This window comes from Numenius arquata, chromosome 22, assembly GCF_964106895.1.
Source record: "Numenius arquata chromosome 22, bNumArq3.hap1.1, whole genome shotgun sequence".
Classification (NCBI taxonomy): domain Eukaryota; kingdom Metazoa; phylum Chordata; class Aves; order Charadriiformes; family Scolopacidae; genus Numenius; species Numenius arquata.
The window spans coordinates 965,619-978,359 of record NC_133597.1 but is presented as its reverse complement, the minus strand read 5'-3'; the positions used below and the strand labels follow the sequence as shown (position 1 = coordinate 978,359).

At 62.1% G+C, this 12,741-nt stretch overlaps 2 protein-coding genes across 6 annotated transcripts in view; both read left to right on the top strand.

The window, feature by feature from the left end:
• SIK3 (SIK family kinase 3) overlaps positions 1 to 7,124 on the top strand; it is an 81,035-nt gene extending 73,911 nt beyond the window's left edge. For 2 of the 4 annotated variants that reach the window (XM_074162370.1, XM_074162368.1), the window contains 5 exons: positions 332 to 689; positions 1,619 to 2,322; positions 5,814 to 5,977; positions 6,674 to 6,806; positions 6,967 to 7,124. In XM_074162370.1, coding sequence (XP_074018471.1) covers positions 332 to 689; positions 1,619 to 2,322; positions 5,814 to 5,977; positions 6,674 to 6,806; positions 6,967 to 7,124 — 1,517 coding nt within the window. Of the gene's footprint in view, positions 1 to 331; positions 690 to 1,447; positions 2,323 to 5,813; positions 5,978 to 6,673; positions 6,807 to 6,966 lie in introns of all 4 variants that reach the window. The other 2 variants (XM_074162369.1, XM_074162366.1) reach the window with 1 other exon arrangement.
• A 3,515-nt stretch (positions 7,125 to 10,639) lies between these two features.
• On the top strand, positions 10,640 to 12,378 carry APOA1 (apolipoprotein A1). 2 transcript variants are annotated; one of them, XM_074162411.1, is made up of 4 exons: positions 10,640 to 10,814; positions 10,978 to 11,033; positions 11,290 to 11,443; positions 11,544 to 12,378. In XM_074162411.1, exons 2-4 carry the CDS (start codon positions 10,991 to 10,993, stop codon positions 12,139 to 12,141), a joined length of 795 nt encoding a protein of 264 aa, XP_074018512.1. In that variant the 5' UTR covers positions 10,640 to 10,814; positions 10,978 to 10,990; the 3' UTR covers positions 12,142 to 12,378. The 2 variants fall into 2 exon arrangements, with proteins under 2 accessions (XP_074018512.1, XP_074018513.1); XM_074162412.1 differs by lacking the exon at positions 10,640 to 10,814 and having other exon boundaries at positions 10,991 to 11,033; positions 11,544 to 11,772; positions 11,815 to 12,367.
• Positions 12,379 to 12,741: the final 363 nt, after the last annotated feature.

Here is a 12,741-nt window from a genome sequence, read left to right as displayed (position 1 = left end):
CTTGCGAGGAGCTGGGATGTGTCGATGGGTTTCTTATCGTTAGATCCTTCCTGGAGGCTGCCGGGGTGGGGAGGAAGGGCTGATGTTCTGGGCTTTATGCAAATCACTGTCAGCTCTGCTTTTGTTTCTCTTTCTGTGCAAGGGCTCTAGCTCTGACCTTTGCACGCAGGGCGATGGAGCGGTCGGGAATGTTGCTCCTCTTGCCACCCGTAGACACCTACTGGGACTCCCAGTACGGCCCAGAAGAGCAGCATCTCCCACATGGGACAGTTCTGACTCCCGAGCTTTGCCGCAGGCCGGCCAGATGTTGAGGGTCTTTTGTTCCTCGTAGGTGCCACCTCCCAGTCCCAGTTCCAAGGGATGCCGTCCCACAGCACCATCTTCCCGCAGTCCGGTAACTGTTCCCCTCCCCCGACCATGGGGCTGACGTGCCTGGGCCTGCAGCAGCAGTCGCAGCCTCAGCAGGTCACCATCCAAGTGCAGGAGCCCGGCGACATGGTGGGCAACAACCTCCTGCAAGGGCCCTCGGTGGGCGGGCAGGGCATGTCCTCCCACGGGCGGGCCATGCCCCTCAGCCCCGGCGCCAACCAGATCCAGATGCAGCACCGCGCCAGCCTGATGGCCTCCCTCACCTACGGCCACAGGCAGCTCTCCAAGCAGCTCAGCGCCGACAGCGCCGAGTCCCACAGGTAAGGCCGCCGGCCGCCCCTGCACCGCTTCCCCCATCTGGGAGGAGGGAGGAGGAACTGGGGGCAGAGGTCTCGGGCTGCCGCTGTGCTGGTTCTGGGGAGCCGAGCTGTCTCCCTGCCCTGGGCAGCGGTTCCCAAGCCAGCTCAGGGAGTCTGCGGGGCTGCCGTATCACCGCTGGAGAGGGTACAGCAGAGGGCTTTGAAGATGATGAGGGGCCTGGAGCATCTCCCTTACGAGGAGAGGCTGAGGGACTTGGGTCTGTTTAGTCTGGAGAAGAGAAGACTGAGGGGGGATCTGATCAACGCCTATAAATACTTAAAGGGAGGGTGTCAAGAGGATGGGGCCAGTCTTTTTTCAGTGGTGCCCAGGGATAGGACAAGAGGAAATGGGCACAAACTTGAATATAAGAAGTTCCACCTAAACATGAGGAGGAATTTCTTTCTTGTGAGGGTGGCAGAGCCCTGGAAGAGGCTGCCCAGAGAGGTGGTGGAGTCTCCGTCTCTGGAGACATTCAAAACCCGCCTGGACAAGTTCCTGCGCAACCTGCTTTGACAGGGGGGTTGGACTAGATGATCTCCAGAGGTCCCTGCTAACCCCATACCATTCTGTGATTCTGTGGTCACGGGGCTTGGGGAGCTTGGGGAGCATCTCCATCCTGCGAGCAGCTCGCTCCGCCCCCTGACCAGAGACGGCAGCCCCGTGAGCCAAACTGGAGCTGCTGCAGGGCGCTCACTGGTTCCTTTCTGCTCCTTCACAGCCTGAACGTGAGCAGGTACCCCCCCGGCAACTATGACCAGGTGCACTTACACCCCCACCTGTTCCCGGAGCAGCCTCGTGTTTCCCCCAGCAACTACAGCCCGTCGGGAGGAGTTGGGTTTCCTCCAGCTCAGCAAGCTCTGAAAGTCCCTCAGCTCGACCAGTATCCCAGTTTCCCTCAAAATGCACATCAGCAACAGCAGCACTACACCGCGTCAGCACTACAGCAAGCACTGTTGTCCCCGACGCCTCCCGACTACAGCCGACACCAGCAGGTACCGCACATCCTCCAGGGACTGCTCTCTCCCCGGCACTCGCTCACGGGGCACACGGACATGCGCCTGCCCCAGGCGGAATTTGCACAGCTCATCAAACGGCGGCAGCAGCAGCAGCAGCAGCAAGAGTTCCAAGAGTTGTTCAGGCACATGAGTCAAGGGGATGCTGGGAATATGGGCGCCAGCATGGGACAGAACCTCTCGGAGCGCCAGTCCTTGTCTTTGCCTTACCAGAGCACCGACACCTACCACCCGCAGAACAGCCCCCAGCACCTCTTAAAAATCAGGGCGCAAGAATGTATCCAGCCGGTTCCCGGTCCGGTGCCGCCGCACGGATACGTACACCAGCCTGCCCTGTTCCATTCGGAGAGCATGGAGGAGGACTGCGCCTGCGAGGGGGCCAGGGACAGCTTTCCGGACAGTAAGAGTTCAAACACATTGACCAAAGGTTGCCAGGAGACCCCTCTGCTTGTAAACGCGGGAGGGCACGGGGACCCAGAATCTTTGCTAGGAACTGCTAACCCCGCGCAGGAGCTGGGGACACACCAGTACAGGCACCAGCCGGCGCCCGGATTCAGTAGGAATAAGGCGCCCAGCAGAGGTAAGGCTTCCCGCTGCCCCCGTAGCCCCACCGCCCCCCCGTGCCGGAGGACACCCCCCCTGCCCGCCACGGCAGGGCTGCCGTGACATGCTTTGCATAGCACGGAATTACCTAGATTCTTCGGGGCTTTTGTGGCCCGGAGTAAATTGCAGGCAGAGGCTCTCTAATAAACAGCGCTCAGCGAGAAGGGAACCCGACCGGCTGCTTCTCTTTGGAATGTGACCTATTTCTGCAGGCAGGTGGAGAGCAGGCCCCAGAGCGCTGCCATCTCCGCGGGGATGCTCTCCGCTGGTGGCTTCTTTATTCTCGGTGGTGGTGTTCCCCGTCCCGCGCAAATAACGGGCTAGAAACGGCTTCGGTGCGAGCAGCCCCCTGACCGTGGCGGGGTGTCCCTTCTCTTACCAACAGCCCCTTGAGGCCAGGCCTTGCTAAAGCTTCCGCAAACCCGCAGCGGTTCTGGTGCTCTTGGGGAAGCAGCAGCCAGGCTCAGGCCCTGCTCGAGCTCCTAGGAAGAGTTGGTTGGGAAGAAAGTGAGTTTTTAAACTTGCCCTTAGCGCCTGAAGACCTTTCCTGCTGGTTGGAAGCAGCCGCGCCTTTGCTCCTCGGTGGCCGCCTTGGCAGCGGTGCGCTGGAGGAGAAATTCCTGCCTGGGCTGTAATTACAGGCCTCCTCTGGATGAAAAACACTATCCCGGCCCCTCGCTCCGAGGGCTCCGGAGAGAGGCTCTCCAGGCGGAGCGGGGCGGATCAGTATTCGCCGCAGGACGGAGTTGTGCTGGTCCGAAGCCATCAGCTTTGCCCTTGGCACGGAGGGACCCCATTGCAGAGGAGCGGTGTCCCGGGCACAGGAGGCAGGGCTTTGTTTGGGGACACAGCGCGGGTTTGTTGGGAAAGTACTGGGTTGGAACAGGCTGGTGGGGAGGGCAGAGCGGGCACGCCGAGCCCTGGCCCCCCAGAGCGCCGGGACAAGGCACGGCTGTTCTGAAGCCCTCTTAAATTGGGGGTTCCTGGCGTGCTTGCTCTCGGACCCCGATTTCCCTGTGGAGCGTGAAGCTCGAGGGAAGAGTGGCCCCGGGTTAAGCAGAGGCTGGAAGCCGTGGAGAAGCGTTTCGTGCCGAATCGTGAGATGGCCTCTTAGTGCCGTAGACCGTTAGCCAAACGACGAGGTCTAACGAAGTCAGAAGCTCCGTTTCTGCCCCAGCACTGGTGGTGCTGGAACCGGTTACACAAGGGAAAAGGACTTTAGACTACAAGACTTTGTAAATGAGTATAAAGCAAGTAAATGTTTACAAATAGCATTGTGTAAGCCCTTCTGACAGGGCTGTTTGGAGGGCTCACGTAGTAAACTCTGTCCTGAGACGCAACCGCTCGCGCCGCGTCCCTCCTGCCTTCAATAACCCACTTGGAATCGGGCCTGCGCTGCTTTGGTCCCGGGCGGAGGTGACGTCTAAGCGGCCTGGGTCCCCTTCCCTACAATTAAATCCTATAAAACCTCGCTGTACAAGCCACCACGTCGCTCGCGTGTGGCTCAGCCCCGTGTTCCCAGGTGCAGGGGAGATTTGTCGTGGCCAAGTGTGGCTCCTCTCCCCGAGCCCTGGTGCTCTCTCAGCCGCATCCCTACGATTTCCCGTTATTTTTCCCTCTTGCTGCATTCCGAGCGGCCTCTCCTGAGAAAGAGGGGTATCTTCTCCTCTGCCCCCGCTCACCGAACGCCTTTTCCCTGGAGCAGGGTGTAAGTTTGCAGCGCTTCGGGAGGATGCGTGCCTTCCAGGGGAGCGTGTCGGCCCTGATGGAAAGGCCCTGGCGTGGCTGTTGAGCATCTGCCGGAGACCGTGAGAGCGGCCACCGAGTGTGTGTTTGGGATGTGACCGAACCGCCTGCGAACGGCTCTGCTCCGGTTTTCGCTCCAACCTAAGCCGGCGCAGGGCTGGGAATGCTGCCCATGGGAAACCTGCCTCCCCTCGGCGTTGAAGGAGCCGAGCTGGCGGCGGTGGCCCTGCCCGCCGTGCCAGTGTCACATGCCACCCCGCCACAAAGGCCCCGTCCCCTCTGAAAGGCTCTGCTGCTGCCGGAGCAGGGCCGGGGCGAGGGAGGGAGCAGGAATTCAGGCCGGCCTCAGCTGCGTCCCCGGGGGTGCCGTGCTGCCGGCGGGGAGCAGGGGGGGTGTCTTTTGGGTCAGGGCTATTCCAGGCCAGGGGGACTTGTCCCCCTTGTCACCTGCAGGGCTGGGGCCGGGGGGGCTCGCTGCCGGAGTCACCCCTGTTTTGGGGCCGGAGAAGCAGGCGGCCGTTCCCACAGTTGGAGCGGCGTCCCGGGCCGCGTGTGGGTGGCACTGCTCCGCCAACATCTCTTACCTCATGTTTTCCTTCTCCCCTTTCCGGGAAAGCTGAACTTAACCGCACGTAACCCCAGGGTTGTGCAAAGGAAGGGGGAGGCTGGCTGCGGCCCCGACAGCCCCGGGAGGGGGTTCCTGCAGGAATGCTGCGGCTCTGGGGGAGGAAGGGCTGTCAGGATGCTGTGCTGGCCGTGCTCGCGTCCCCACGAGGGGTGTGGGGGGCTCGGGCAGCAGACCCTGCCTGGGACGGGGTCTTGTTTGGCTCTGGGTAACTTTACGGCCAGGTCTCTTTGGGGAGCATCTTTCTGGCGTCTGGCAGTTGCGGTCCCGGCCAGGAGGAGTGATCCCAGCGCAGCAGGAGGTTGCTTCCCCCCAAAAAGGCGAGGGCTCCGGCTGGGGAATCTACCTGCAGCTGCCTCCTTTGAGGGCAGCTCCCTGGTGCTCGTGGCCACGTCCGCATGTTTGTCCTCCCTGGGACTACTCGCCAGGAGCGAGCTGTTTACGCGCATCGGGCCCGGTGATAGGCTTCTCCATACCTCAGGACTTTATTCAAAACATCGTGTACTTGATGACGAGAGGTTTTGCTTGATAGGAATGTAGCCTTTACCCTCGGTCATAAGAGCTTGCGGCGCAGATGGACTTTGCCAGGCAGAACACTCATGCGCTCCTGCAGCCAGATTGTAGGAGGGTAAGGAGAAGTCATCTGATAAAAACGAACATCCTGGCCAACTCTTCCAGCGAGATTATGTTGCTGACAATTGCCAAGGGGCCCTGCTAGAACATCCTGTGTTGGAGGCCAGGGAAACGCTTCTCCCTCCGCTCTTGTGTAACGATGTGGACGGTCCAGGGAGGAGAGCGAGCTGGGGCTGGGGGGGAAGGTGCTGGGAGAGGCCGTCGGAAAGGGTCCGGTTCCTGTGCTGGGGTGCTCCTGCCCTGTCCCTCCAACCTCAGGCTGCTTTTGTAGACCTGATGAGGTCTTTGGGAGGGAGAAGCCTGCCCAAGTGCCGTCTGGGGGGGCCCTTTCCGCCCGGCCAGCGATGAGTGTCTGTTTGTCCCGTCAGATCTCAGAGCCACGGTTCTGGGGTGGCGCGTGTGGCTGAGAGCTGCGGGTTCCCTGTGCTAACCTGTCGTTCTTCTGTCTTGTCTGGCTCCTCAAGAGTCCATCGTAGGGAACTGTATGGACAGGAGCTCCCCCGGCCAAGCCATGCAGGTGCCTGACCACAATGGCCTGGGCTACCCAGCGCGACCCGCCTCCAGCGAGCACCCGCGGCCCAGGACCCTGCAGAGACATCACACCATCCAGAACAGCGATGATGCCTACGTAGGTTTGGAGGCCAGCACCCAGCAGAGCTGCCTTGACGTGGGGGGGGGCGTACGAGGTGTCCTGTAGGAAAAGCAGCGCCTTGCTCTGCAGAGAAGGAAAAGCTGTGGGGATGCTTTGCTTATATGTTCAGTTTGCTTAAAAATGAAAGCGTTTTAGCAGAGACCAATACCTAAGTGCACCTCCTTCACTCAGGGTTCGCCCCAGGCTGCTGTCGCCGTGGCATCTCTCCTTTTCCCCCCGCAAGGTTCTGAGGAAACTCTGGGCTGCGGCCGAAGCCCTGGCTGTGGCCGCGGGGGGCTTTGCAGGCGCACAGAGCTTGGCTTTCGTGCTGCTGAACAAGCTGGCCCCGGCAGCCCAGACCCTGCTGGAGAGCAGAGAGTGGCTGCTCTGCTTCCCGGGTGTTTTGGGCCGCTGGGAACGGTCCTGCCCAAACCTCGATGCATTCTCTGCTCCCTTCTGCTCCAAGCGAGAAGGCTCTTCCCTAGTTGTAGGCTGGAAGGGACTTGGACCGTGCAGTCCTTTGTCGTGCGTTGAGGGGACGTGGGCTGTGCCTAAGCTGTCCCCACATACACACAGGTTTTATTTGTACTTGGAAGCCCTCGCTGAAGCTCCCCAGAGTGTCAGAGAGCTGGGGGGGCAGCGGGGTGCCTCGTCCCACGCCCCCTTTGACCGTGTCCCGCCGTGTCTCCGCAGGTGCAGTTGGACAACTTGCCTGGAATGAGTTTAATGGCAGGAAAAGCACTAAGCTCCGCTCGCATGTCGGACGCCGTCCTCAGCCAGTCCTCGCTGATGGCCAGTCAGCAGCTGCGTGACAGGGACAGCGAGGGTAAGGGCCTGCCTGAGCTGCCCAAGTGTGGCTCGGAGGGCGTGGGATGCAGCTCCAGGGCTCGCTCGGGGGCTGAGAAGACCGTGAGGCAGCAGCCTGCTGGCCCCATCCCCGCGCTGGAGCTGTAACTCCATCCCGATGTTCTTCTTTGACCTTACAGAATGCGGGGAGAGTTTGGAAGGTCAAGAGCATCCCAACCTCGGCGATGGCAACCAGCATCTAAACACCTCCTGTTACCCGTCGACGTGTATTACGGACGTCCTGCTGAGCTACAAGCACCCGGAGGTGCCCTTTGGGATGGAGCAGGCCGGGGTGTAACCGGGAGGGAGTGAGTACTCCAGCCTCCTTCTCTTTCCACCCGCGCCCCTCCCCGGCAGACCCAAAGGCCTGTTGGCCTCACTTTCCCCTTGCTCCGAGGGGAGCCAGAGACCAGGAGCTCTGAGCTTCCACGCTGGTGGCTCTCTGCCGTCCCCCTGCTCGTCTGGGGACAGCACCGCTCCTTCCAGAGCCCCGTTGCCTGGGCAGGGCCTCCCTCCCGGGGTGCAGCTTGTGGGGCTGGGGCGGCAGAGGGCTGTGGAATTGCCATCCCCTGGCGTCTCCTAACGTCGCTGCTTCTCCTCTCTCCTGCAGGTTTTCTGTACAGCTTTGAAACGAAAAGGTCCATTTTAAACCAACAGTATCTAGCAGCATTGCGCCAAATTGCCGTAGTATTTCTGACTAACTGGAATACCATGGCCCCTTTCCTCGTAATCAGTTCATCCAGTGTGTCGTTCCTTTGGTTTCTTTCATTTTTTGCCATGTTTGCCTGTAACTCCAGCTATCACAGAAATAACCAGAGAACCCGAGTCCTAACACGGCGGCAGAGGATTCACGGAGCCTGAGCACTGAGTCTGGTTTGGGAGGGCTTTGACTGGCCGGGGCCAGGTGGCCCCCGGGGGCCGCTGCGGCCACCACGGCGAGCGGATGGGGCCGAGGCCTCCCCGGAGCCGGCCCTGGCGGGGAGAGGAGCGGGAGCCGGGGGGTCCGACGGGATCCCCGGGGCGCCCGGGCAGCTGGAGGCCACGCTGTCCTTCCACTCTGGAACCCTTTGCACTGGGGGGGGGGGCCCAGCGTGACCCCCTGTCGGGGGGTGAGGACGGTGCCAGCCCCACGGCCCCCTCCCCGGGGCTCCGGCCGGCGGGGAACGGCCACCCCTGGTGCAATACGCTTTCGTCTCATCTTTGTCTGCTTTCCCTCCTCGTGTGCCGAGAGGATCCCTCTTCCCCCCCCTCACCTTTTCTTTGCAAATCCGCATACGACTGGGGTTGTTTTTTTCCTTTTCCTGGCTGAACGTAGGGAAGACAGATTTCTCTTGTGTTGTTTTATTTTTTTCCTTTGTTTTCCGAGCTCCTCCTCCTGATCATGTAGGAATTGTTTTTTGGTAAATGTTGTTTTATTATTATTGTTATTAATAAAAAGGCAAAAGGAATTTCTGTTTGAGAGAAATTTTTAAACTAGATTCTGTTCTATATGAATTGTGACTTGCACCTTTTGTTCAAAGTATTTTATTTCTTTTAATGACATTGTACTTGTGACTGGTTTTCTCTCTCGTGCCCGTGGCGACAGTGGTATCTCCTTTAGACAGTTCAGACGCGCTTAGATCTCTTCTTCGTCCTTCTCTCCATCCTTTCCTCCACGGATAGAGCGTGACGCCCCGGCCCCGCCGGGGCTCGGCAGCACTCGGTGTCATCATCGCCTTCGGGACTTTACAAGCTACAGCTCAAATTCTTCTGAGTGACACTTTTCTGGAATATTTTTTAAAAATAAAAAAAAGAGAAAAAAAGAGCAAAAAAACCAACAAAAAAAAAAAAAAAAAAAAAAAAAAAGGAAAAACCGACCCAGCCCTCCTGAATTTGCACAGAAGGAAGTGTGAAACCAGCACGGCAGAGGGGACTTCGCTATCCCTACCCGCGCCTCTTCCCGGCCCCCCCTTCTCCCCCCGCCCCGGGAAAATAACGCTAAGGGGCTCTGCCGGCCCCAGACCCGGAGCAGAGGGAAACTCTGCGGCATCGCCCGGGTCGGGGCTTCCGCCGGTGCCCGGCGGCTCGGCTGGGTCTGCCCGCATCCCTCACCGGGGGGGGGGGACGACACGGGGGGCCGGGCCCGAGCGGGGAAACACTGAAAGCCTTTCGCTCTGTCCCTTTGGTTCGTTTTCCTTTTGTTTACATGACACTGTATTTCTGGGAGAGTCGGCGGCCACCCTCCAGACAGCATCCCCAGCAGCAGGGACTCGCCTCACCGTGCCATTTCGCAGTATCACACTTTTTTTATCATTGCTTTGTATTGTAGTAATCAATACGCGCAGTATATGTTGAATGTATATTAATATACTTTGCTATTATTTCTGTTTTTTGGAAATGTCAGAAGTATTTTTTTTTTTCTTCCTCATTTATGTTGGACTAAAAAAAAAATAAGAAAAAAGTTTCAGTAAATCTTCAGTCCATTTTTTTGTGGGTCACTTGCAACTAGTCAATTAGTTGGACAGTGGGATCATGACAAATAAAACCATGATGATGATCTTCCCCCCCCCTGTCTCCTGTTTGCCTTGTTGCTCAACGCCGCCTGCGGAGGCGGAACAGCCCCCGGGGCGCTCGGGGGGCGAAAGCTCAAGGGGCGGCCACCCTCCCTCCCGGGGGCCGTGTCCCCAGAGCTGTCACCCCCTCTGCGGTGGCAGGGTCTGAGAGGGGTGGGTGGCTGGGGGTGACTCGTGCTGTGGGGGACAGCGGGGTGGCTGCGGGGGGTTTCTCTCCCGTTGGCCCCCACCGGGGGTTCCCGGGGAGCTCCTGCGTGTCCCCGGGGAGCCGGGCCTCCTGCACCCCAACCCCTCACCCGGTGCGAGGCTGGGGTCGCTCCTGCCCTGTTCCCTGCCCGGTTTGGCCTCTAAGAGCCCGTTGTGAGCCCTGGGAGCGCTGCGGAGCTGGCTGCTCTACCCCTGCAGGATGCTGACGCAGCCGCGGCCTCCCCCGTCCCTCTGAGGGCAGCGGGATGCCCATCAAACCCCTCTTCTCCAGCGTGTCCTTCCAAAGCCGGGCTTTCCCGGGAGCGGGGGGAAGGCGTGAGGCTGGGGAGGGGACCCCGGGGAAGGGAGCTGGGTCTCCATGGAGCCAGCCCGGCCGTGGGGAGCTGGGGCTGGGCTGAAGCGGGGGGCACTGAGCATCAAAACCAGGCTGGAGGGGGCTTTGAGCACCCTGGTCTGGCGGGAGGTGTCAGGGCGGGGGGAACTGGACGGTCTTGAAGGTGCCTTCCAACCCACACCGTTCTGTGATTCCATGATGGCTCCTCCTGGCAATAAGCAGCCCCTCCTGCTGCCTCTGCGCCCCCTCTCTCCCCTCTCCCCAGCCCTGTGCGTTCAGTTCCTTCGGGTCCCCAGGTTGGTGGCAGAGGGAGGGGGCAGCCCCTTGGTTTGGCTGGGGCTTGGGCTGAGGGGGGCTTTTGGGGTGGCTGTGGCTGGGCTGGGGCTGCTCCAGGCTGAGCTTTTCCTTTGCTTTTGCACCGGGAAGAAGGGGGGGTGGACGTGAGCGGCGAGGGTCTCACCGCCTTGGGGGAGACGGGGCAGAGCCCCACAGCGGCGGCGAGCGGAGGGGTCCGGGTACAACAGGCCAAATCCCTGCGGGTATAAGCCCTGTCCCCGGGCTACCGGCCAATCCCCGGGGGCTGCCGAGAGGCCCCGGCGGCCAGCAGGAATCTGGGTCAGCGGGAGCGTAAACAGGCTCCTTGGCCGGCCAGCGGCATCCCGCCGGGAGCTCCTGTTTGCTCGCCGCCCCTGCCAAGCCGGCGCTCCTCGGCGCTGGCTCGCACAAGGCGATCCTTGAACTCTCCGCGCCACATCGCCGGGGAGCGATCTCCCGGGCTGACAGCGCTGGCTTATCTCCGGCGGGAACTGCCCCCTCCTGCATAAATACCGGCGGCGGGGAAGCCGCCGGCTCAGACGGGACGACCGGCAGCACAGCAGCGGCAAGGAGAGAGCTGGTAAGAGCCCAGGCTGCTCCAGGGGCTCCCGAGCCCCCGCGACGCCGGAGTCCCGGGAGCTTTGCCGGCGGGGACCCCCGGCGCCGGGGCGGGGGGCTCGGTTCCCGCCGGGGCTGGCTTTGCCGGGGGCTTCCCTCACCCAACTCTCTTGCTTTGCCCCCAGATTCAGCGCCGAGATGAGAGCCGTGGTGGTGGCCCTCGCCCTGCTCTGCCTGACGGGTAGGTCCAGACGGGGACGGGGACGGGGACGGGGTGGCAGCGGCTGCAGACCCCGGGGTGGGACAGAGCAGGACGGGGCAGCCCAGCCCGCGGCAAGCGCTGCTGGAAGCTCCTGGCTCCCAACGCGCCCTGAAAGCCCGGCTGCAGCCGGACGGCGTCACTGGTCCAGTCCCAAGCCCTGGTAGCCACGGCTGGGCCCGTCCCCGCTGCCGTCCCGCCAGGCACCGTGTCTTCAGCCGGGCTCCTCTCCCCGCAGGCACCCAGGCCCGCTACTTCTGGCAGCACGATGAGCCCCAGGCGCCCCTGGACCGCCTCAAGGACATGGTGGAAGTGTACCTGGAGACGGTGAAGGCCAGCGGCAAGGATGCCATCGCCCAGTTCGAGTCCTCCGCCGTGGGCAAACAGCTGGAGTAAGTGTTGGGGTGTGTGTGTGTGTGTGTGTGTGTGATGGGGGGATGGCGGGGGGGCCTCCCCGGGGCACCCTGCGTGACCTCCCTCCGCTCCCCGCAGCCTGAAACTGGCCGACAACCTGGACACGCTGGGCGCAGCCGCCGCCAAGCTGCGGGAGGACATGGCCCCTTACTACAAGGAGGTGCGGGAGATGTGGCTGAAGGACACGGAGGCCCTGCGCCAGGAGCTCAGCAAGGACCTGGAGGAGGTGAAGCAGAAGATCCGGCCCTTCCTGGACCAGTTCTCTGCCAAGTGGACGGAGGAGCTGGAGCAGTACCGCCAGCGCCTGGCCCCCGTGGCCCAGGAGCTGAAGGAGCTCACCAAGCAGAAGGTGGAGCTGATGCAGGAGAGGCTGACCCCCGTGGCCGAGGAGGCGCGGGACCGGCTGCGCGGGCACGTGGAGGAGCTGCGCAAGAACCTGGCGCCCTACAGCGACGAGCTGCGGCAGAAGCTGAGCCAGAAGCTGGAGGAGATCCGGGAGAAGGGCATCCCCCAGGCCGCCGAGTACCAGGCCAAGGTGGTGGAGCAGCTCAGCAACCTGCGTGAGAAGGTGACCCCCCTGCTGCAGGACTTCAAGGAGCGCCTCACCCCCTACGCCGAGAACCTCAAGACCCGCTTCATCACCCTCCTGGATGACCTCCAGAAGAGCGTGGCCTGAGCCGCCGGCCGGCGCAGCCAGGGACTGACCCCGGCCACGCTCCCTGCCCCTGCGCGGGCTGCTTCACCCCCGGGGGGGCGCTCCGGGGACGGGCTGCGGGAGCCCCGGGCCAGGCCAGCCCCGGGGAGTCCTCCCTGGGGACCCCCTTCCTCCCCTCCCGCCGCCTCCCCTCCCCGAACCGGCGTCGGTCTCCGCTTTGCCTTCCTTTTGTCAAATAAACATGACTTAAGTTATTGGAGCCCGCTCAGTCTTTGCAGTGGATGCTGGAGGGGGGGTCCGAGGGGTGCCGTGGGCAGGGGGCGCCGGGGGCACGCAGGGGAGCACAGCGGGGTGGCAGGGTGGGTGCCCCGTGCCCTCCCCACCGCTGAGCCGCAGCTGGGCTCGGTCCCGCACGGCTCTCCCGGGGCTGGGTGTGCAGAAACTGGATCCCCCCCACCTCGTTCCTGCCCCCCTGGGCACATACGTGTGGGGCGGTGGCCCATGGCTAGGAGTCCCAGCACCCCGGCACGGCCACTGCCAGCCCCGGCGTGGGGGTCCCTCCCAGCCCTTCCTCGCCCCGCACTCCTCCTCGCCACCCCCACAGTGATGCCGCCACAGCCG